The sequence below is a fragment of the Chiloscyllium plagiosum genome, unplaced genomic scaffold (assembly GCF_037043375.1).
Source record: "Chiloscyllium plagiosum isolate Xiang-an unplaced genomic scaffold, Cpla_swu_hap1 HiC_scaffold_29, whole genome shotgun sequence".
Classification (NCBI taxonomy): domain Eukaryota; kingdom Metazoa; phylum Chordata; class Chondrichthyes; order Orectolobiformes; family Hemiscylliidae; genus Chiloscyllium; species Chiloscyllium plagiosum.
In genome coordinates this window covers 5261995-5285002 of record NW_028270167.1, presented here as the reverse complement: position 1 = coordinate 5285002, position 23008 = coordinate 5261995, and the positions used below count along the sequence as shown (strand labels likewise).

General features: G+C 37.8%; 1 protein-coding gene and 1 long non-coding RNA gene across 3 annotated transcripts in view; one reads left to right on the top strand and one right to left on the bottom strand.

Moving 5' to 3' along the window:
• Nucleotides 1–20684, top strand: part of sorl1 (sortilin-related receptor, L(DLR class) A repeats containing) — a 201599-nt gene extending 180915 nt beyond the window's left edge. For both annotated transcript variants that reach the window (XM_043676454.2, XM_043676455.2), the window contains exons 44-48: nucleotides 811–985; nucleotides 4900–5006; nucleotides 10396–10588; nucleotides 12939–13145; nucleotides 15227–20684. In XM_043676454.2, coding sequence (XP_043532389.2) covers nucleotides 811–985; nucleotides 4900–5006; nucleotides 10396–10588; nucleotides 12939–13145; nucleotides 15227–15291 — 747 coding nt within the window. In that variant the 3' untranslated portion in view covers nucleotides 15292–20684. The remainder of the gene's footprint in view (nucleotides 1–810; nucleotides 986–4899; nucleotides 5007–10395; nucleotides 10589–12938; nucleotides 13146–15226) is intronic.
• Nucleotides 501–10369, bottom strand: LOC148142240 (uncharacterized). The gene is made up of 3 exons (XR_015751964.1): nucleotides 10180–10369; nucleotides 1655–1768; nucleotides 501–753 (listed from the first exon to the last, which is right to left on the bottom strand). It is a non-coding gene; the product is annotated as an uncharacterized LOC148142240 (long non-coding RNA).
• Nucleotides 20685–23008: the final 2324 nt, after the last annotated feature.

Genomic DNA, 23008 nt, shown 5'->3' with positions numbered 1-23008 from the left:
TTACGATTGCCTCTGTTCTTTGACCTTTGCACCGAGAAACTGTTGCCTTTGTTTAAAGCTGAGGCACAGGAGAGAAGCCGGCTCAGGGATCCCATGTTTCTTTTCCAAAATGACTTGAGATATTTTACTTTCATTAACAGTATTGTCATATTCTGTAACTTTTTCACATGTTTATATTTGCTAAAGAATATTAGGCTCCTTAAAAATTTCCTGAAGAAGGGCTTATGCCCGAAACGTCGATTCTCCTGTTCCTTGGATGCTGCCTGACCTGCTGCGCTTTTCCAGCAACACATTTTTCAGCTCTGCTCTCCAGCATCTGCAGTCCTCACTTTCTTCTTAAAAACACACTTTATTTGATAAAAGACCAGAAGTGTGCATGAATTGGGTAGAATTTAAAGTTTAAAATATTTTTGAACTTTGGTGGGATTGTTGGCTTTGGTGTGCTAAAGTGCTGCTAGCATGCAGTGGTTAATTGAGCATGTTGTGATTTGAGACTACTTTGCATAGCAATACAGGTATTTATTAAAAATGACTTACTATTAATAGTGGCATTTTAATGTTGCCCAAGGGGAATGAGTGGTTCCTGGCTCCATATTCAGCCACCACTGTCAGCAGCTGGCGACTTCCCCAGAACAGGAGCTGCCTTCATTCTGTGATGCTATAAATGCCATGTGGATATCCAGCCTTGGAAACTGAGTCTCTTTAAACACTTGTGTTTAACTCCACTTTTTTGTTTTGAAATGTAGTTTCTTACTAGTATAATTAAATCACAAATGCAGTTTACTGATCATATTTGTTTACCTTACCCAGATCTATGCAGTCCTTGTGAAAGATACCATCCGTAAAAGTGAGAAGAACTACAAAGTGAGCTCAACGAACAATACTGTAGAATATATAGTGAAGCAACTGGAACCAGGTGGAAAATACAGTGTTGTCATCAGACTGCTTAACATGAGCAAGGAAGCAACTGTTTCTCTAAACCCAGGTAAGATAAATTGTGGGACCTCTGATTTAACAAAAAATATTTTTAAGGATGGATGATATACTCCCAAGCCCTATGATTGCTATTGAACATTTGTAGGCAATCAAATATCTTAACTGTACCAGTAAAATTTAATGCAGACTTGATAGAGATCTCATTTCTACAGCCAGCATCCTTTGGGCTTTTAAAATAGGTTACATTCAAAAATTTTATTTGGAGTTCTATTATGAGACAGGCAAACTTGGAAGCTTCTTTGAACATAGTATGATCTCACACCTTCTCTCTCAACAACACTGATAATCAGCTAATAAATCAGCGACACTTTTGGCTGAGGGAAAATGTTGACTAGGATGCTGGGAGAATTCTGCCAAATAAGTCCACAAGGTCTTTTAATGTCCACCTCAGCCGTCAGCTCAAGCAGATGAGAATTGTTCAAAAAGACAGCACAAAATGCAGACGTAGTGTAGTGGTAGTTTCTTTGTGCTCAGAGGAGGCAATGGCCAGTGGTACTATTGCTGGACTGTCAGTCCGGGGACTCGGGAATGTATTGGGGACCTGGCTTCGAATCCTGCCATGGTAGGAATAAATATCTGGAATTAAGAGTTTAATGATGACCATGAAATCCCATCTGGTTCACTACTGTCTTATAGTGAAGGAAAGTGCCATCCTTACCTGGTCTGGCCTACATGTAACTCCAGACTCACAGCAGTGTGGTTGACTCTTGATTGCTCTCTGGTCAATTAGGGATAGGCAATAAATGCTGGTCTAGTCGGTGACGCCCTTATCCTGTGAATAAATGTTAAAAAAAAAGTCTTGGACCAGAAAATGCACTCAACTCTTTGAAGTAGAACTTTAAGGACAGAGTTAAACCAGCAGATGGCGAGTTGACAGATGTTCAGGGTATTGCATGTTTTATACACGTCCCAAGTTCCAATGTTAACAAAGCCTGGTGCCGTCTGGTGGTAGGAACTCAACGCTACAGCTAATAATTATGACTTAATGCAGCTAAAGTGAATTATCTGTATTGCAACATTAGCTACAAGGATTAGTTTGTGTTCTACTTTAGAAGAACACTGTTTAAAAGCTGAAAAGAGGTTTAAAACCACACAAAGTGTACTTCAAAGCGCTTTCTGAAGTAGCAAGTCATAGTCAGACAGCACAGAAACAGAACCTTTGGTCCAACTAGTCCATGCTGACCAAGTTTCCCAAACTAAACTAGTCCCACTTGTCTGCACCTGACCCATATCTGTCTAAATTTTTCCAATTCTTGTACTTGTGGGAATGCCTTTTAAATGTTGGACCTGCACCCATCGCTTCCTCTGGTAGTTCATTCCACACACTAACCACTCTGCTTTTTAAAAGAAATCTGCACCACATTTTTTTTTCAATATTTCTCCTCTCACCTTAAACCTATGCCCCCTAGTTTTGAACTCCCACACTCTATGAAGAAGACCATTGCTATTCACCTTATCTGTGTCCCTCATGATTTTATAAACCTCTAAAACCTCAACTTCTTATGCTTCAGTGAAAAAGATCCCAGCATTTCCAGCCTATTTCTATAAAACATTTCTGCAACATCCTGGTAAATCTTTTATGAAACCTCTGCGGTTTAATAATATCCTTCCTACAACAGGGGGACCATAACCACGCACAGTACTCCAGAAGAGGCCTCACTAACGTCCTGTTCAATGTCAATGTAACGTCCCAACTCCTATACTCCAAAGGTCTGAGCAATATAGCCAAGTGTACTAAACACCTTCTTAACCACCCTGTCTGCCTAACTCCATCTGCCATATCACAGACCATTGACCCAATTAATCAAGATCTCTTTGTGATCTTAGATAACCTTCTTCATTGTCCACTGTATCACCAATTTTAGTATCATCCACAAACTTACAAATTGTGCCTTCTGTATTCTCATCCAAATTGTTCATATAGTTGACAAATGAAACTGGGCCTAATACCAATTCCTGTGGGTCACAGGTCTTCAGTCTGAAAAACAACCCTCCACCACCACCCTCTGTCTCCTACCATCAAGCCAATTTTTTATCCAATTGGCAAACTAATCCTGAATCCCATGTGATCTAACTTTGCTAATTAGTGTACCATATGAAACCTTGTCAAAGGCTTTACTAAAGTCCAAGTAAACAATGTCTACCATTCTGCCCTCCTCAAACTTTTTGATTACTTCCTCAAAAAACTCAATCAAGCTGACTATCCTTAATCAGTCCTTGCCTCTCCAAATGCATGTAAATCCTATCTTTCAGAATCCCCCCTGACAACTTATCCACCACTAAGGCCCACAGGTCTATAGATTCCAGGCTTTTCCTTTCAGCCTTTCTTAAATAAAGGCACAACATTATCCACCCACTAGTCCTCTGACACCTCACCTGTGGTTATAGATGATACAAATACTTCTGCTAGTGAAATAGCAGAACTCAATGCTAACAAATGAGGGCTGTAAGGAACAGCAGTAGGGCTTGGGTTCAGGTTTAGGTTCAGTCTTGTGTGTGCTAAATCTCTGATCTTGGCAGGGCTGACATAGTGGTTGTTACATAGAAGCCAAGGTTTCTTTGCATAGTGGAACATAAAGCAATATCTGCCAAATGCAAAACAATGAACTTTTTAGCTGCTTTAGAGTACTGTTAATAAAGTTCAAGGAACTAATGATTCACCTACTTGTGCGAGTAAATGTTGGGGATGGTAAGAATATTTCGTGTAAAATGCATTGTAGAGGGTAAGATGTCAATTTATAATTTCACCTGAGTAAAGCACGGTGGTGGTAAATGATTTTATTTGGTACTTTGGTAAAGATCTGAATTTTTACAAATCCTTAATAAAATGATACTCTGCCATTTCATATATTTCATCTTGTACTTTAACATTTAGATTAGATTAGATTACTTAGATTACGTACAGTGTGGAAACAGGCCCTTCGGCCCAACAAGTCCACACTGACCCGCCGAAGCACAACCACCCAGACCCATTCCCCTACATTTACCCCTTCACCTAACACTACAGGCAATTTAGCATGGCCAATTCACCTAACCTGCACATTTTTGGACTATGGGAGGAAACCGGAGCATCCGGAAGAAACCCACGCAGACACTGGGAGAATGTGCAAACTCCACACAGTCAGTCGCCTGAGGTGGGAATTGAACCCGGGTCTCTAGCGCTGTGAGGCAGCAGTGCTAACCACTGTGCCACCGTGCCACCCATTTTTCAAGCAACAACAGTGAATGGTCTGGGTGGTTTGCTCTCTTTTTCCCTTTTTCTTTTTCTGTTTTGTGTCAGATGAATACATGCATTCTGCAGATGTGTTTCAGTGAATACAGTTAACATTTTGATAGCTTCCAACTAGTCCTGAGTATAAATTATGATGAGATCCCATTTTTAACCAAATTAGATTTCTTGACAGGTATATCCAAACAATCTTGCATTCTTTGAATTTAATTCCATTCATGATGAACTCATTAGAAAATACTGAGTTTTTCCTCCCTCGGTTTAGAGTGTTACCCTTGTATGCTTTTAAAGCAAAGAACATTTCGATTCTCAGAGGGTTAATTACATGTATGCGTGCAAAAAAAGACTAAACCATTGACAACCTTCAACCCTACTGATCCCACAAAATTCTTGCTAATATTTAGGTTCTGCCAAATTACTTCAAAATCCATGAGTGCATAGCTGAATTTTCCTCGTGTTTATGTGCCACAGGAATGGTGACAATCGCCCAAAGAAATTTGACCAAGATTGTTGCTCAGGGGCCAGACATGCTTGAAAAATGTATCAGGAATGCACTGAACAATGAGTTCTGTCTGTTGGGAGGTTTGCAGGAGGCAGCTGGTGGTATTCTGGTATTTTGATAGCCTGAATAACTCATTGTATCCATATTTTTATTTTGTGTTCTCTTGTGGCAGTTCCTCTGTCAGCACCAGAGTCACTGAAAATCTTACCAGAGAAAGACCACATCCTGCTGTTCTGGAAAAGCCTCAAATTGAAAGAAAAGAACTTCAATGACAGCAGGGTGAGTGTAAAATATGACCAAACATTGCTATTTATATTGAGCCAACTCCATTTTTAATTTGAATTGGAATTATAGAATCATCGAATTTTACAGTATAGAAGGAGGCCATTCAACCTATTATGTGTTTATTAGCTCCCAAAAGAACTACCCAGCCAGTCCCATCCTCCAATCCAATCTCCACAGCCCTCTAAATTCATCACTTTCACATATAAATTCAACTCTCTTTTGAAACCTCCAATGGAATCCACCTTTACCACTCTCCCAGGCAGCACATTCCTAATCCTAACAACTCTGAGTAAAGAAGTTTCTCCTCATCTCACTCCTAACTCTCTTGCTGACATTCTTGAAATTGTGAATCCCTCATTACTGATATACCAACTGGTGGAAACAGAATATCCTTCTCTACTCTGTCAAAATTGTTCATAATCTTGAACACTTCAATAAGGTCACCTCTTACTCTTCTCTGCTCCAAGAAGAATAAGCCTAGTTTTTCTAATTTTTCCTTGTATCTGAAATCCCTCATTCCTTGTATCAATCCAATAAACCTTCTTCTTTGCATCCTTTATAGGGCTTTAACATCCTTCCTTAAATAAAGTTCCCAGAATGAATGCAATACTCCAGATGTGGTCTAACCAATGATTTGCAGAGATGTAGCATCACTTCCTTGCTTTTATACTCAGCATCAAACCGTTCAGGAAAATAAGCCAAGTATGCATGGTCACATTGATAATTTATTCTGGTATGCTTTAAAAAATGTTTTTGCACATTTTCACTCAAATTGATTTGATTTAACATCTGCATTGATGATTTGAATTTTCCAGGAGTACAGAGCAGTTGTGTTTAGGGATGTTCCACTAGTGATAATTTTACAAGATTAGCATGTTTAGTTTTGATTAGCTACTGTCTGAATAAATGTACCCATTAAATCCCACATTAGTGTAAGTTGGGAAAGTGACTGGTGCAGTGAGTTTGCCTTTTTATCCTCTGGAATATGTTAAGATTCAGCCCTTACAAAGAATTGGTAAAATTTTATTTGCACCTGACTTTTGAGCACAGCGTGAATTGCGATTTTCTTGTGTCTGATTGTTGCATGAAAGAACCTTTTTTATTCCAATAAAATATCGAACTATTTTACCGAGTTTTGAGAAGATTTGCAGCTCATGTTGAGGTTTTGGATGTAGGTCTGCTTGCTGAGCTTGGAGGTTCACTTCCTGACATTTTGTTACCTTACTAGGTAACATGCTGAAAATTACTGCTTTCTATTTATATGTTTGGGTTTCTTTGAGTTGGTGATGTTATTTGCTGAGGTGAAATCACTTCCTGTTCCTTTTCTCAGGGGGTGGTAAATGAGGTCTAACTCTGTGTTTGTTGATGGAGTTCCAGTTGGAATGCCATGCTTCTCGGAATTCTCATGTGTGTCTTTGTTTGGCTTGTCCTCTGATGGATGTGTTGTCCCAACCATCCAACCCAAACTCTGGGTCCGCTACGTGGGTGACACCTTTGTCATCACTAAACGAAACAAATTAGAGGAAACCTTCAAGACCATCAATAATATCCTTACTGGCATAAAATTCACTAAAGAGGAGGAAAACAACAACAAACTGCCATTCCTAGATGTTGCAGTAGAGCGAACAGCCAATGGGGAACTTCAAACCAGCGTCTACAGAAAAACAACACATATGGACCAAATATTGAACTACAGAAACAATCATCGCAACACCCACAAACGAAGCTGCATCAGAACATTATTTCAACGAGCCAACACACACTGCAGCACAGAGGAACTACGCAGAGCAGAGGAAAATCACCTATACAGTGTATTCAAAAAGAATGGGTACCCAATGAACACAGGCTGCCAATTTCTCAGCAACAAACCCAAACAAGCAGACAAAACACGTCCAGAAACCCTAGCCACTCTCCCCTACATCAAAGACATCTAGGAAATGACTGCCAAGCTACTCAGACCCCTTGGCATCATGGTAGCCCACAAACCCACCAACACACTAAACCAGCAGCTAATGAACTTGAAATACCCTATACAGACAATGAGCAAAACTAATGTCATTTACAAAATACCGTGCAAGGACTGTAACAAACACCACATTGGACCAACAGGCAGAAAACTAGCCACCAGGATACATGAACACCAACTAGCCACAAAAAGACATGACCCTTTCTCTCTAGTATCCTCACATACCGATAAGAAAGGATACCACTTTGACTGGGACAATACATCCATCCTTGGACAAGCCAAACAAAGACACGCATGAGAATTCCTAGAAGCATGGCATTTCAACCAGAACTCTATCAACAAATACATCGAGTTAGACCCCATCTACCGCTCCCCCCCGCCCTGAGCAATTGAACCGGAAGTGACTTCGCCGGAAATAATATCACCACAGGAAATGGCGTCACCAGCCTAAAGAAACTCAAACATATAAATAGAATGCTTTGCATGAGGCCCACGGAAGATGTTACCTAGTAGGGTAACGAAACATCTGGAAATGAACCTCCAAGCTCAGTGAGCAAACCTACAGCCAAAATCTAACTGTTTCTTTGATGCTCTGTTCCCTAAGAGAATACATAATGAGAATTATCAATTGTCGAATCTATTGCTTTGCCCTGTTATTTTCTAATTAAAATGCCCACAGCCTGCAAACCCTAGCTATTCTGAAGCCAGTCACTGGAGATTGCTGGAACATCTAGAGATGAGGACTTTTTTCCTCCTGTCTCTTTTTGAAGTCCCATCTGCCCACTGTTCCCCAGTGGTGGTACCAAGTTGCTGAAGGATGCAGAGGTACTGCTGAGAAGCAATATGTTGATTTTGATGTACTGTACCTTCAATTGCTGATGAGCTAGCTGAAGAAATACTGTGAATTTTCCATGACATGGAAACTCTCTTTGGATAGGAAACAAAACACCAAAGTGCTAATGCTACACCTCTGTTCAAGAAGGACAGTCAGCAGAGATTTGCAAGAACATCTGAAAAAATGCATATGAGTAGTTTGTGGAAATAAGAATTTATGGACAGACAAAATGAATGGATGTTTTAAATGGCATTTACTAAAGTGCCACGCAGTTGTTCGATAGTTGATAGTGGCACAACATGATAAATGCCAAGTAACTGTTTGGGTGAAAGATGGCATATAGGAGACAGGTTTTAATAATGTCTTAATGACTGCTTCTGGAAATGTTTCCTATCAAATGCAATGAATGAAGTAGTTAAAATTTGGAAAAAAAAAAGGAATATTTAAAGCATGTGAAACATGAAAATGGAAATTGACAAAGTGGATAACTCTTTCAGATAGGCTGAATGGCTGCCTTTTATAAAATAATAACATTTCATGGAAATATTCTCCACAACGAGAATTGAATTTTTAAAACATAGAATGAAAGAAGGATGTACTGTTAGTGAATAACATTGGTTTGCAGCACTAAATATTTTTTAAAAAATGAAATCTACTTTGTGTCCTAAATACCATTCAAAACTATTTCCAGATTGGAGCACTTTCTTGCACCTATTTACATATTCACGAGCTTCTTTTTAAACATGCTTCCCCTTGATTCTGCTCCCTGTTGTTTGTTTGTTTTTCTTTCCATCATTTGAAGTCTGATTTCAGTATTCTAATGATACTGATACTACAGCCTAGCCATAGTGTTGCAATGAGGAAGTTCCAGTAAAATTGAACAATGCTGTATTTGAATCTGAAGCCTTTTTCAAAAACATATTTTTCTGTTATCTGTTATCTTCAAATTCTCAAAGTTGGTGCTTTTATTTTTGTCTTCAAGAGTGCCTAAGTTTTATATTAAAGCAACAGTCCTATGTCAATATTTTCCACCGAAAAGTTGCATTCGTCTGCAGTGATACTTGTCTGTTTGCAAGCAGCACATTTTGAGATCCCTCACTCTTTAAATCAGAGTGCCATTTATTTTAATGGACCTGTGATCTGTCTCACTCTCTTAGCTATAAATCTTCTTGCTAACATTCCCCAGTGTTAACAGCTCTGCATGAATCAGTGAATTACATATAGTATAGGATGAGTCAGACTCTTGCATCCGTGTTGCAGAATAACCATTCTCTCAAGGGCATTTCTTCTTTACAATGATTGAATGGAATTCAGCACACTTAATTACTCTTTTGTAAACAGTAATATGCTGGATGACTAAATAAAAGCTTTGTAAAGAAGTGTTTCTGGTTTATAGCTCCCATGAGGTCATTGAGATATTTTATATTTTAGAAGATTTAATGAGTTTCCAAAATAGATTATCTTTTTAAGGGCTGCTTCTCCCTGCTTTCATTGATGCTAATGCAGTGAATGAATGTGAGGAGTGTATCACAGCTAATTGAAGAATCTACTATTCCTCTTCCTGTTGACTGGTGATCATCTAAAAGGGTTAAATCTGACATAAAAACAGTGAAGCGATTCATGAATGATCTGTTTTTCAGTTACTGAGAAACTTACCCAAATAATTTTTTTTAGTAGGGGAGAGAAGAAAAAAGGGTATAAGTTTAAAATAAATTTGTTTTCTCAAACCCAGGAGAGCTGCTAAGCTGATTAGCCAATGCAGTGAATAAAAATTGTTGGAATGTCAGTCTTGTACCTGTTCTTTGCTTTTTTTTGTTGGTTCCCAGTTTGATTTTATCTTTTCTGAAGTACCTAAAATATTATCATAGGCACTTTTCATTTAGAGAATGAAAGTAGTTTGACTGCACATGAATAGTAAATGTTCTCTAATTTATGGAAAGCAGGACCAATCCTACATTTTCTTATTATAATCCATTCTGGGCAATCAGCCTTTTGAGCTATTGAATAACAGTTATCTGTTGCAAAACAGTATCTGTATTGGCACTGATCTAATCTGTGTTTCTAAATGTTTTGCTCGTACTTTATTTGGCTTGTATATATGTGCCCGTAATATAGTTAAATTGGTTATGTTTGTATGATTTCTCATAATGTTTGTTTTTCTTAAAAATCACAGGAATGGCTAAAATTGGTGCTCAAAAATGGAGTTTCATCACAAATATAGGTTGAATGAATCTGCATCGTTGTAGTCTCTATCCTAAATCTGAGCTTTCCTATGTCTGAGACAGACATTCTACATGGGGAACAGAAAAGAGCCTTTTTGTTCTGTTTCCCATCTGCACTATCATAGTGTTTTTAAAGGTGTTTACCTTGGGTGACAAAGCACTAAATTTCACTTCACAATTTTTGTCTGCTCCTGTTCAACGTTTTTGATAGTCTGCAGATTTACAAAAGCCTTTGCTTCTGCGCTTTGGGTAGGAAATCTGTTGATTGCCACGTGAACCTGCAAAATCTCTTGAAGGATGGCACTGAGAGAATGAGAGAAAACACATAACTTAATACTTTGTCCTTTGTTTGACCTCCAGGGATATGAAATCCACATGTTTGATCATGTGACTAATACAACAATATGCCTTGGGAATACAACGGAAAACATCTTTGAGATCTCTGATCTGAAGCCTGGCCATAACTACACATTCACAGTGCAAGCCAGATGTTTGTACAATGGGCAGATTTGTGGTGAACCTGCTTCCCTGCTGTACGATGAACTTGGAAATGGTGAGGTCATGAAAATTTGATAACTAAACCACTGAACCCAAGTATACAGCATTAAACTAATTCTCAGTTAGCCTAGAAGGCAAGAGTCTAAATGCATTTAAAATAATACTTGGCTATGATGCTGTATTTTCCTACACCCAGCCAAGTATGCATTTGGATACTTGAGCATTTGACAGTATTTGCTTTGTTCTTGTACCAGAACATTTAATTGTTATTTCTGTGTAGAATTTTTACTTCAATGCTATGTGTTTTGTGCCCTTTAACACATGAACGTTGGATCTCATTTTGCTCTAAATCGGTGTTCTTAGACTTTTATATGGTCTCCTGTCTAGACTTTGCTGTACAATACTATCTCGTAGTCATGAAGGAAATGTCCTGGTTTTACAGTTATCTTTTTAGTTGCTAGATCTATTTTCAACAAGAAGTCTTAAGGGAATGAAATTTAGTTTTTATGTTCCCATCTGGTTACTTTAGAATTTATTTTAACGTGTACTTTCTAAAAACAAGTTGTCTTTTTATTTCTCTCCACTTAAAAGCACACAAATGCTGAGCAACAATTAACTGAGCCTTTAGAGAGAACAGTAACAAAGTATGTTCCTTTGCCCCCATCTGTGGGTTGTTGATTAGGATTTTAGCCCTAGTAGAGGTTTTTGATTGTATCTCTCATTTTAGTTTAGACTATAGGAATTTTCATTTTCTTTTCAGCAAATTAAAAATGACAGAAGTTTTACTCAACTACACTCCTTACTGCTTTGATCCTAGATAGTTTTGGGTCATAACCTTAATGTTCTGTCTTAAATTCATCAATATCTGTCAGGATTTCCACACTGACCTTCTCTCTTCCACCCTCCTTCCCTGGTCAACCACTCATTTTGATTTTAGGTTTGTTACATTTCACACATCTATTTTGAACTACTGACACAAATGCATACCTCAAATCTTAGTTCAATTAAGTGTTCCCTACATAACTGTGTAACTCATTCCTTGTTTAAACTTCACCCAGGATCTGTTAAATCTTGCTGGCAAGAAAATGTATCATGTTTGATTAAACAGACAGATTCATTGCATCTACGTTGGCTAGTTTTTGCAAAATTGCTTAATGCTGGATCACACATATTCCATTTCTTATTTGGGAAAGCTTTGCAATTTCTACATCCCAAAATTCACTTCGCATTTTGTATATTATTCATACCTTTTGTGATTTGTTGCGTATCTGTTGAAAACCGCACCCCACTAAAGTGAACAATAAAGAACAAAATCCAATTATTATACGTAAGCACATTCCATCGAGCAAAATAGCTCTACTGAGCGCTTCTGTAATGCAGTTTTCTAATTATACAACATAGAGTTTCCGACATTCTAATAACTGTTGGAGTTTCCATATGATAGAAAAGTCAGTTTTTGTCCCTGCATGGAGCTTGGATCACCCTGGTTATTGAGCCTCTGACCTCAATGAATGACTGTAGCCCTTGGGAAACCATGCAAATAGGACATATATTACTCAGCAGGTTGTTCAGTGACCTGGGTGGAGGGTAGAACTGTCCTCTGGCTCATCTGAAGTTGACATTATTTCCAGTGATGCCCCTCAAGACGTATCCATATTGCTTTCATTCAGTTGTCTAAAATGGTTTGATAGTGTTAGGGATTTGACACAATGATGTGATTTAAAGCAAATGGTTAGTGGTTTTGAACTACAAAGTTGGATTATCAAGCCACAAGTGATGTTGACTATCTAATGATGTTTGATTTGAGTCCCTACTAATTGTGTTTTGCATTTATGATTTTCATTCCTTATGATTTATGAACAACTTGTTTAGAATGTTGACTACACAAAACTAGAAAATAATTCCCAAGTTTATACTATAACCCTGGGACAAGAGCACCAGTATAATTAGCAGACAGCACTTGGAAGAAACAGTAGAATTTTATTTTAGGCCACAGTTTAAAAATGTAAATACCCTTTGGTGGTAATCTGCATTTGCTTAATAGACTCAGATGATGTTTTAAACAAAACTAAATTTGAATATCAGGAAATTTGGAAGAACTATTGATTAGCAGTTCGGACAATATGAAGGTGAAAGAGAAGCTGACTTCTTCGGTGTCATCCTTTTTTTTTAAGAATGCAAAGTTCCAGTCAGTAATAACTTGCCTTTTGCTTTCAGCTAGTGACTGACCTGATGACTATTTGTAGAATATCATATTTTACATGTATTCTGTATTTTTACTTCCAATTTGGATCATGTTATTGACTGGTTTTAAAAAATAACTGAAGTCCTTTTCAGGTGAATCTCTAAATTGGAATACCATTTATGACATTTTGTTATTTTGTTTTTTTCTTCCCAAATTACAGATCCATCAGCTTCCAACAATCCCAAATCCACAGATGTAGCGGCTATTGTGGTACCAGTAATGTTCCTGTTGTTGGTGATGTTAGGTGTTGGCTTTATTATGTTATACGTTCGTCATCGAAGGCTCCAGAACAGTTTTACAGCTTTTGCCAATAGTCACTATAATTCTCGGCTAGGATCGGCTGTGTTTTCTTCAGGTGATGAGCTAGGTAAGGATTTTCCCAGTTTAAACGAGTAGATTGCATACATCAAACATCCTAATCGCAGCTATGCACAAAAGTCTACTGATACAAGCTCTTTGGTAATGTGTTCCATGTTTTCCATTGGTATTCTGAGGAGCTGATTGTTGGGGCACTGCTTATAAAGTACTTTTGGATCCTAGAGCATGTGGAAGGTGCTGTTGTTTGCTTTACTTTGCTTTTGTGCCTGCCTTGGTTTAATATTAGCATTTTTGATTCTGTGTACTGTGGGTTCCATCTCTACTCCTAAGGATGCACGTAATCTGTTTTGGAAGTTCCTTCCAGCACTGAGTGAATACTGCACTGTCAGTGGTACTTAAAGATGTCAGTACTGAGATTAGCATAAACTTATTGCAAAAGAATATTAAGAGGTTTTGACACCATTGCTTGCAGAACTCTTGGATTCTCTACAATATCATTCATTTTGACATGAAACCAGGTGATTTCTCAATCCGTTAGAAGCTTTCCAGTTTCATTTCTTGGTTGACATAAATGTTAAGGAGTCAGACTATCTGTGCCTTGAGGTGGTAGAACAAAAATTCATTTGGATTCCTGATTTTAGTTTTCCAATGAATAGACTGGGTCTGTGTACTACCCTGTTGAGAAGAATGAGAGAGCATTCCATAAAATGCTGCAAGGATTAAACAGATTGCCTGCTGAAAGACTGATATCCTTGGTTATAAAAGCCAGAGAGACGAGTTGTAAACTTGGGATGAATGGACATTCATTTAAAATTGACAAGGAGAAGCACTTTGTTCAGATTTTTTATTTTCTCGCAGAACACGGGTGTAACTCACATTCCTGACTTGGAACTGCATCACCATTCCTTTTACTGTGGCTGGCTTAATCCCAGAACTCCCTCCCTAAGGGCATTGTGGGTCTAACTACAGGACATGGACTGCAGTGATTCAAGAAGGCAGCTCTCCACCACCTTCTCAAGGGACAACTATGGATGGGCAATAAATGCTGGGCTCAGCCAGTGATGCCCTCATCCCATGAGTGAATTTCAAAAAACAATTAGCAAGCTGAGCATTTGCTGCTGATCCTTAATTGCCCTTGAGAAAATAGTGGTGAGATACCTTCTTGAACCGTTACTGACCATCTAATATAAATACACACACAATGCTGTTAGAGGGTCATAACAACCATAATGGAAGAACTATATAGTGCCAGACAGAATAGAGCCTGACTGGTATATAGCTGAGTATATTCAAGGCTGAGACCCTATCCTTGTATTTCCCATGTCTTAACCACCTAGCCTACACGTCCCTGAACACTGTGGGCAATTTCGCATGGCTAGTCCACCTACCCTGCACATCTTGGGACTGTGGGAGGAAACTGGAGAACCTGGAGGAAACCGGTGCAGACGTGAGGAGAATGTGCAAACTCCAAACAGACTATAACCCTGGGACAACAGCACAGGGTTTCTGAGGCCGGAATTGAACCTGGGTTCCTGGTGCTGCAAGGCAGCAGTGCTAGTCACAGAGCCACCATGCCCCCCTCTTTTTTTTTCTCATGATCTTAATGAGGGATATTAGAATCCATAAAAAAGGTTGAATTAAAGTGTGGGACTTCATGTTCTTTCATTCTTGTAAAGTTCCATTGAACAGGTGAGCCAATAACTATTCAGACATGTTTAGTAGTAAATTACCAAATCTTTCTCAGCAAGGTCTTGTAAAGCAGCAACAGACTTTTTTCCCCCAACATGCTGCACACATTAAACTGCCAGAAAATGGCAGCTGCACGTTGATGGGAAAGAATATCTAGTGGTTTCAGCCTATCTGCCTGGTATTCTGGCAGCTACATTCCTTGCCCCAGTTCTGCCACAGCCGTAAAATAAGATTGGGAAATTATTATTCCTTCATTGTGTTCAAAATATGTACAAAATGATGCTGAGACTGGTTGCTTAAACAGTTTGAATAGGGGCCTTTGACACTGAAGAACTCAAATGATTGGTGAGTGGGATAGAGGAATGGATTTCTTAATTTTGTTTCTTATAGATTTGTTTTTCACTCACTGAACAGTTGACTTTTAAATTTTTCCTGCTTTAGGCGATGATGAAGATGCACCATTGATTAATGGTTTTTCAGACGATGTACCGATGGTACTGGCATGAAGACCTTGCTGCGTCCAAGCAGGTGCAAGAATTCTTTGAAGATGTTTCAGCAGCAGGAAGAAAAAACCCTTTTTAAAAATGCACTTTTCTGAGTTGCAATACATTATTTTTATATGGACCAAAATTTAAAATTTATTGCAGTAAGCTGTAATACCTAGGTGAGACTGCAAGATGAATAGTGCAGTCCTGGTTCCTGACTGTAGGCTTTTGCAGAGCTGTGCTTGTGATCTTCGCCTTCAGGCACCATTTAATTTTCAGGTTATTTGCTTGGTGGATGTTACAGCTGCAGTTTCTCTTTCTGATGGTCTATAGATGGCATTGCATACACAAAGATTAGGTTTCAATTTTAAATCTGATTTTCCAAGACATCAATATTGATTTAAATCATGTTTTAAAAACTATAGGATTATTAGTGAAATAAAATAAAATTGCACAAATGATTTTAAAACTGCTACAATGATTACAGCAATTGAATTTGCTAAATGATTTTACTTCAAAATTAAAAATAGTTTTAGGTACCTAAAAGGGAAAATCTGATCCGTGATGCAACAGAATCTTCTATGGAAATTGAGTAGTTCAGTGGGGCAGTGCATTTAATATTTTCACTACTTCCTTATTTGGACTTAATACAGTCTCAATTTTTCACTTCAAACTGATCAAATAATCAATATAAAAAAGAAAGAGGGAGTTGTGTAAATTACAGAATCATTTCCAACAACAGAAAAGTTGCAAATATAGTCTGCTTATTAAATTATGATATTTTAATATAGTTAATGCATATCCAAACAAAGTTCAGTTTCACAAAAACATCTCAAGTTGCTGACTTGACTTGATTGAATCTGGGGTACAATCCTAAAATGAGTCTGTACAGAAGAAATCATTGAGCCTGGGGCTGCACTTTGAAAGGGCTATCCAATTCATCCTGAAGTCCATTAATTTCTTTTTCTCTAACAATTTATCCCATCCCCTTTTGAAAGTTACTCCTGAATCTATTTCTGTCATCCTTTCAGGTAGCACCTATCAGATCATGGTAACTCACTTTTTTTAAAGAAGAAATAAAATTTTCTGTAACTTGCTACTGATTCTTCTGCCAGTGTCACTTGGAAAAGTGCACCAATTCTTCAGCCCCCACTACTCTTGGTGTTGTCACAGACATTAAAGATTAAATTAGATTAAATTAAATTCCCAATTTACCTGTCTGATGGAGTCAGGTTAACAGAAAACTCTGACCAGGCTTCTGTACTAACAAAAGACTGCTATTTATTACAAAGAGATTGATTCTAACCACAATTAAGCAAATCATACAACTCCACAAGCTGAAATTCTAGCTCCTTAAACACAAATATAGTCAGACACAAACAAACAAAGAAACCTTTCTGATCTCCTGTTGTTTTATTCTTTCCCAAGATTTTTCAGTTCTGGACTGCAGGCCCCGGCCAGTTAACACAATTGTTCAGTTTTTCAGTCATTGATAGAAGCAGTAGCTTTTAGGAAATGGCGAGAGGTGGTCACTAGTTATCATCCAGATTTTGATTACTTCACTGTAGAAAGAGAGAGAGAGAGAGACACCGTTTCCCTGGTACAGTCAGGAGGCTTCTGTCACTGTATTCTTCACATCCTGTTTGTTCGCCTGCCCAGGAACTAATCAAGAGTTGTCATGATGCTGACTCTTGGCCACCACACCTGGTCCCGATTGCACAAACCAATCAGCAGTCTGTCTCCACTGTGTGCATACCCACAGTGCCATGGTGTCTGAGGCACCATTTCCACACACAACTGTTTCAACAGCGAAAACACAACTCTCAATGAGTTCCAGTAACTTTGTTTTTAAATTTACTTGATTCCTCTTTCAATCCTTGGTTTAAAAGGCCCTTTTCAAATTTGGTTCATGATTCAAAATGAAGGAAAGTAAAAGGAATTTTTCATAACAATTACTAGAATGCTTTTGAATAAATGTACTGTTTATTGTGGAACATTGTATTTTCAAAGGATACTTAAATTTATGTTAAAAAGAAAAAAATCAATTCATCTTGGGCAGTTCATGTTCTGCGTGTGTTCCTGATGTCTTCACTCAATATCAAATCCTGTCATTAAATGACATATTTTAGTATTCTCAAATCCTTCATTTTGTTAGTCCAACTTCATATGCTCTTGAAAATATTAACCAAAATATGTTTTTTTTTTCAATCTAATCACCTTTTAGAATCTCTCTTCAGCAACAAAACCTGCATATAAACCAATCTGTTGCATTTCTGAGCTAGACGTGGTTGTCTGAAAAGTTTGCAATTGCCAACTAATTGATGGCATTGGAGCAATAGCTCTTTTGGTTGGCTATAAGCCAGAATTGGGAGGAAAAAAGTCTCTGTGTCCTATGTAGGATTTCTCGGTAGCCCAGGAACATGTGTATGAGCAGATAGGTCAAAATAAATATTCCAGTTCTGTTTGTCTTGTAATTCACTTCAACTAATAACTGAAATAGAAGTGTTCTTTCAAAGATTATTATTATTATTCTTTTACGGCCAACAGAGCGCGCGCGTTTGCTCTTTCTTTCTTTCTTTCTTTCTTTCTCTCGCTCTCTCTCTCTCTCTCTCTCTCGCTCTCTCTCTCTCTCTCGCTCTCTCTCTCTCTCTCGCTCTCTCTCTCTCTCTCGCTCGCTCTCGCTCTCTCTCTCTCTCGCTCTCTCTCTCTCTCGCTCTCGCTCTCGCTCTCTCTCTCTCTCGCTCTCTCTCGCTCTCTCTCTCTCTCGCTCTCTCTCTCTCTCTTCCCCTACCCCGCCCAAAATTCAATATGCTGACCAAACTCTTCACAATTCATTTTGACACCTAGACTATACCTGTGAATTTAAGATACCCTTTTAACTGGAATAAGTTCATGGACCATCCGTAAGTTGCATGCATCAAATTAATGCTTTGTAATTCTCATTTTCTAAAAATCAAACAAACCTTGTTACAGTGAGACATTATGAAGTCCAGGGTTATATTTTTGAATTGACAAACAGATTGAGCTTAGTAGAATTGGTTTTAATTGTCCATAGTTTGTAATGGAGACTGTAATGTAATGATACATGATTAAATAGTAACTGAGGCCAAATGATTGAGTTCATTTTAAGCTTTAGATTTTATTTGGAGAGGCATGATGATAGATTGGCCATCAGAAACGGAGTGCAGCTTCAATTTTGATCTTGCTGCAAGGCTGCTGGGAGTTCCCAATTCTGTGTCATTTTCTGATCATGGTTTCAACATTAGTAAAATTTTAATTATTTTACTGTCTTAAAGGATTTAAAGAAGGGTACGGTTCTTCAAATTTTAAACAGTTGCCCAACCCGCTGCAAGCTGGTACTAATTCCCTTCAATGGACCAAATATTCCATGAGTCAACACCACAAAAACATTCAGAGGGCTATAATTTTGTATTTCTCTGCCTATTATTCAACCCCAGCTGTAAAGTATGAGGAAGCATTTATGCCATCAGTAAAGGCCAAATGCGAAATCTGTAAAAGTATGTTGTCCTAGTCAATTCTTAATTTACAGTGCACATGATGGTTGCAGTTCTGAAAGCATTGTTGGTTGGATCTCCAAGCCTCGCTCTTCTAGCAACTGAATTGCAATTGGCTTTTTGTCAGACCAAAACAAAATATCTGATCATAAACCAAATTACAGAATTTTCCAATATGCTCCTTCATAATTGCACATTGTTACGGGAGTATTTAGAACCATTTTTCCAGATTTTAGTGGTTCTGCAGTAGTTCTGATTCCTATTTTTACTTGGAAATAAACCCTGATACCCTTTTAATTGTAATGTAATTCTTCATGTATGCTTACATTATTTGAATTGTCAATGAAATGTCAAACAACTTTAATGTTCTTTGTGAAAAAGCATTTATTGTTCAATTATATTTTGGCAAACCAACAAATAATGTGTCACAAATCGAGAACTGGCCAGAGAATTGCAATTGGTTCTCTTAGCATGTTTCTTGATTTTAAAGATTAGATTTGATCTAATTAGTAATTCATACTTCCACTGTCAATCAAGAGCCTTTGTCACTTTGTCTCTTGAGCATAGCTGTAAACTATTAAAAAGAACTTACATATGACAAGTCATTTTAACTATAATTTTGCTCAAATGAGTGGGATTTGTTTGGATTAACAAATATGAAGTTTCAAAAGAATTTTCTAAGTTAATCGCCCTTTTGAAAAACATCAAAGTATATAATTTGGATCACACTAACACACAGCCTTGGTCACTTCCCTGTTGTTTGGTAATGTTGAACTTGATCACAACTTGTGTGAAATTTTGCCAAATGTGCATTATGTGAAGGAAAAAGAAAATGCTGTTTTGGTAATTGTGTTTCCTCTTGAGCTGGCACGCCATCGCGTGATTGCTGACAACCTGCTATCTTGCATTAGTTTAGCTTCACTATGTGGTAGTGTTTAGGTCTGTGTTATAGTTACTATCTGAAATGGAGCCATTTTTATTGATCTAGAATTTGTTTGCATTTTATTTAAGTCACATGAATGTACTATTTTACTGCTGGGTGCATGGAGGGAAAGTCCAGCAGGGCTGCTTGTTTTAACACATGGTACTACTTTTTAAAAGTTTTGTGTTTTCATTTAATTTTTTGCCTTAAAACTGGAGTTTTGTTTTACGAAAATGCTTAAAAGCCTTTAATCATTCTGCCATATTTGCCTTACTGAGTAAAACGTAAGTGTCTGTAATTTTGTGCATCAGCCTTCAATGATTCCAACCTTTGAATTGCACATATGAATACACATGCTCAACTCCATCAACCAGCCACCAGAGCCTAAAAAGTTTTGGTGTGTCCGTTATGCTTCATTTTTATATAAAAAAAAATTGATTGATTCAACTCGTAGAGAAGGAAAATGCATATCAAATTCCAAAGTTGCAGATTGTACAATGCACAATGTACAACGATGGGGTGTTTTGTATAAATGGAAAATGTTTTTAAAAAATGTAAATTTTGGGAAATATTGCTGTGGATCTATTTTTATGTTTGGTAGTGTTTGACTAAAGCACAGTAGACTGTTTGTTTGCATGGGAATGTCGAGGGTACCTCTATATAATGACTACATAAGTCTTGTGTGACACATTATGTTCTTTGTAAAAACAAATGCAACAAAGGAAATCTTGAATTAAGCATAGCTGTGCCAGAAATCAACCATATTAATGGTACTGAAGAAGTCAGGTTCCGATTTTTCATTGTTTTTGATTTTCAGGCTGTTGTGCTGTGAGACTTTGCACTAATAGAATATTGGACAAATTGTGTAACAAACCTCTGAATTCTTTAAACACCAATTGCTGTAAACTTTTGGAAGGGGTGCCATGTGCTTTAAATGTGAATTTTTTTCACTTAATAAATCTCATTTGGGTCAAGAATTTTTCAAGTCTTCTAATTTTCAATGTGTTCAGTAACTAGCAAGCATTGTCATAGCCTCTTGCTGCTACTGCCTTTTATTGCCCTATATGTTTTGATGTTTTCGTTTCCTGCCCAACTGCTGCTTTCATTCCCACTGTCACTTCCTAATACTTCATTCATCCACCCTATTTTTTTTTCTGTCCCCTTCTCTTCTCAAAGAAATGTAAGCTTTCGTTTAACTGACAAACCTCAGCAGTTCTATTGTCTATTATACCGCAACCATTTGTCACTTCAGCTTTGGACAGAGCATGAGTAACCTTATTCAAACATTTATCACTGCAGTGCAATGTGTTCACTCATTGTCTATATGGGTCATTTTCCAGCAGGGGATCATGACTTGTAATTGGCAATGAGAACACTGAAGTTCTAGCGCCCTGAAGTTAACCAAGGTTTCACAACATTGAAATTGCCTCAAAGCCATTCCGATATTGTGTGTGTAAACAATGCAATAATATGTACTGGGAATAAGTGAATTTCAGGATTAAAGGGTTCCTATTACATTAATTTAAATTGAGATCACCAGTTCCTCTTCCAATTTAAAATGTCCCCATTTCATATCTCTTAAGCCCCTCTTTTTTATAGGAATTTTTCCAATTGTCGCTTGAATCCATTTATTCTGCTTGCTTTTATGTGTTTCCTGCAACTTTAATTCAGTCAGTCTTTATCCTTTGATACGTCTCATGTGAAGTTTGATTGGTCTGCTATACTTTTTTTATTGTAAATTGCCTTAATATGCCATTTCATGATATTCACCTAAGAGTTAATGAAGAGACGATGAAGCAAGTCCAGATACCTCTGCGTCCAGTTCTGGTCATTGCACTTTACCAAGTCTGTGAAGGCTTTGCATGAGGTACAGCAAAGATTCACAGGGATTTGCGATCTGGAGCTTTAGTTACATAAATAGATTGCATATGTTGTAGGGCTGTTCTCTTTGGGAAGAAGATTTAAAGGAGATTTAATAGAAGTTTTCAAAATCATGAGGGGTCTGCAAGGAGATGGGAGGTGGAGCAAACTATTCCCATTTGGGGGAAGGGCTTATCTTTTTAAAATCATTTTACACAGGGAGTAGGAAGGTTCTTTTTGAAAATGTTGAAGGTCAGTCATTGGTTTCAAGAGAGAATTGGATAATTATCTGAAGGAAAAATAAGGCTACATGGCAAAGGAATGGATGCAGAAATGGGTGAACTGCTTCTGTAGAGATCCTCTGCATGGACGTGACTGGCTGAGTGGCCTTATTTTATGTTGTAATCACCCTGTGTTTATCATCCGTCCGTTCATATTTCCAGAAACCATTTCAGAAGTTACCTTAATAGGTTATTCACCCTGTTAATGCAGGGATCTGTGTTAGGGTCATAATTCTTTATAAACTGGTTAAAAACATGGGTAAAGGTTTTGTGGTAATGTTTTCAGATTTTGCAAAGATTTGTGCAGGTGTTGGAACAGCAGAACAGGTTAAATAAATGCAAACAGATATAAATGGACAAAATGGGCTCTAATTTGGCGAAAGGCATTTATCTTGGAGAAGTGTGTTAAGCAGGTGAGTAGATGTAACAGCAAGCTCACTATTTTACCTTATGAGGAGTAGAATTGAAGACTGTTGAAAATAACTCTTATGTTGATGCATTGCTCCTAAACCATTGGGAGAGTTATATCATGAAGTTCCAGTTGAAATGTTGTGTAGTAGGCTGACTTCAATGCACTATTCACTACAAGATGGAATGTACCATTTAGCATGAGTAAGTTTCAATTAGAATATTAGTTTTAGCTTTAACCCCCTCCATAGTGAGTGACATTGAGGCTTTAGAAGAAGTTCAGAGAACTACAAAAATAATCTCAAGTTCTTGGATATGGCACTTTGAGACTATACTTCCCTCAGGTAGAATTTGTTTAGGGTTCATAAAATCATGGAAGGACTGGATTGTGACCAGTTATTTAGATGGACTTAGCAGTTTAAGAGGAATTCCAAGCAGCCTGGTGAATGTTAATTTGCTACACTTATTTTTGAGAGGAACCTGGCCTGGTTAACCATCTGAAGCAGAGATCATGGTATGGGAAAAGTAGATATGGAATGAGGGAAGTCATGGACCGTAGACTGGAGTAGTTTTGCTCATCCAGCTGGATAGTATACACATTTTCCAGACTTTTTTTTTCCCATTTGTCCTTGGGTTTTTTTGATGTGGCTTTTCACCTGTCAGGTGTTGAGGAAGTATGGGATGTGGCAGAGAAGATTGTTGGCATAAAGCACAGACATTGCAGTTAAATGAGACAATGTGACTTAGCGTGT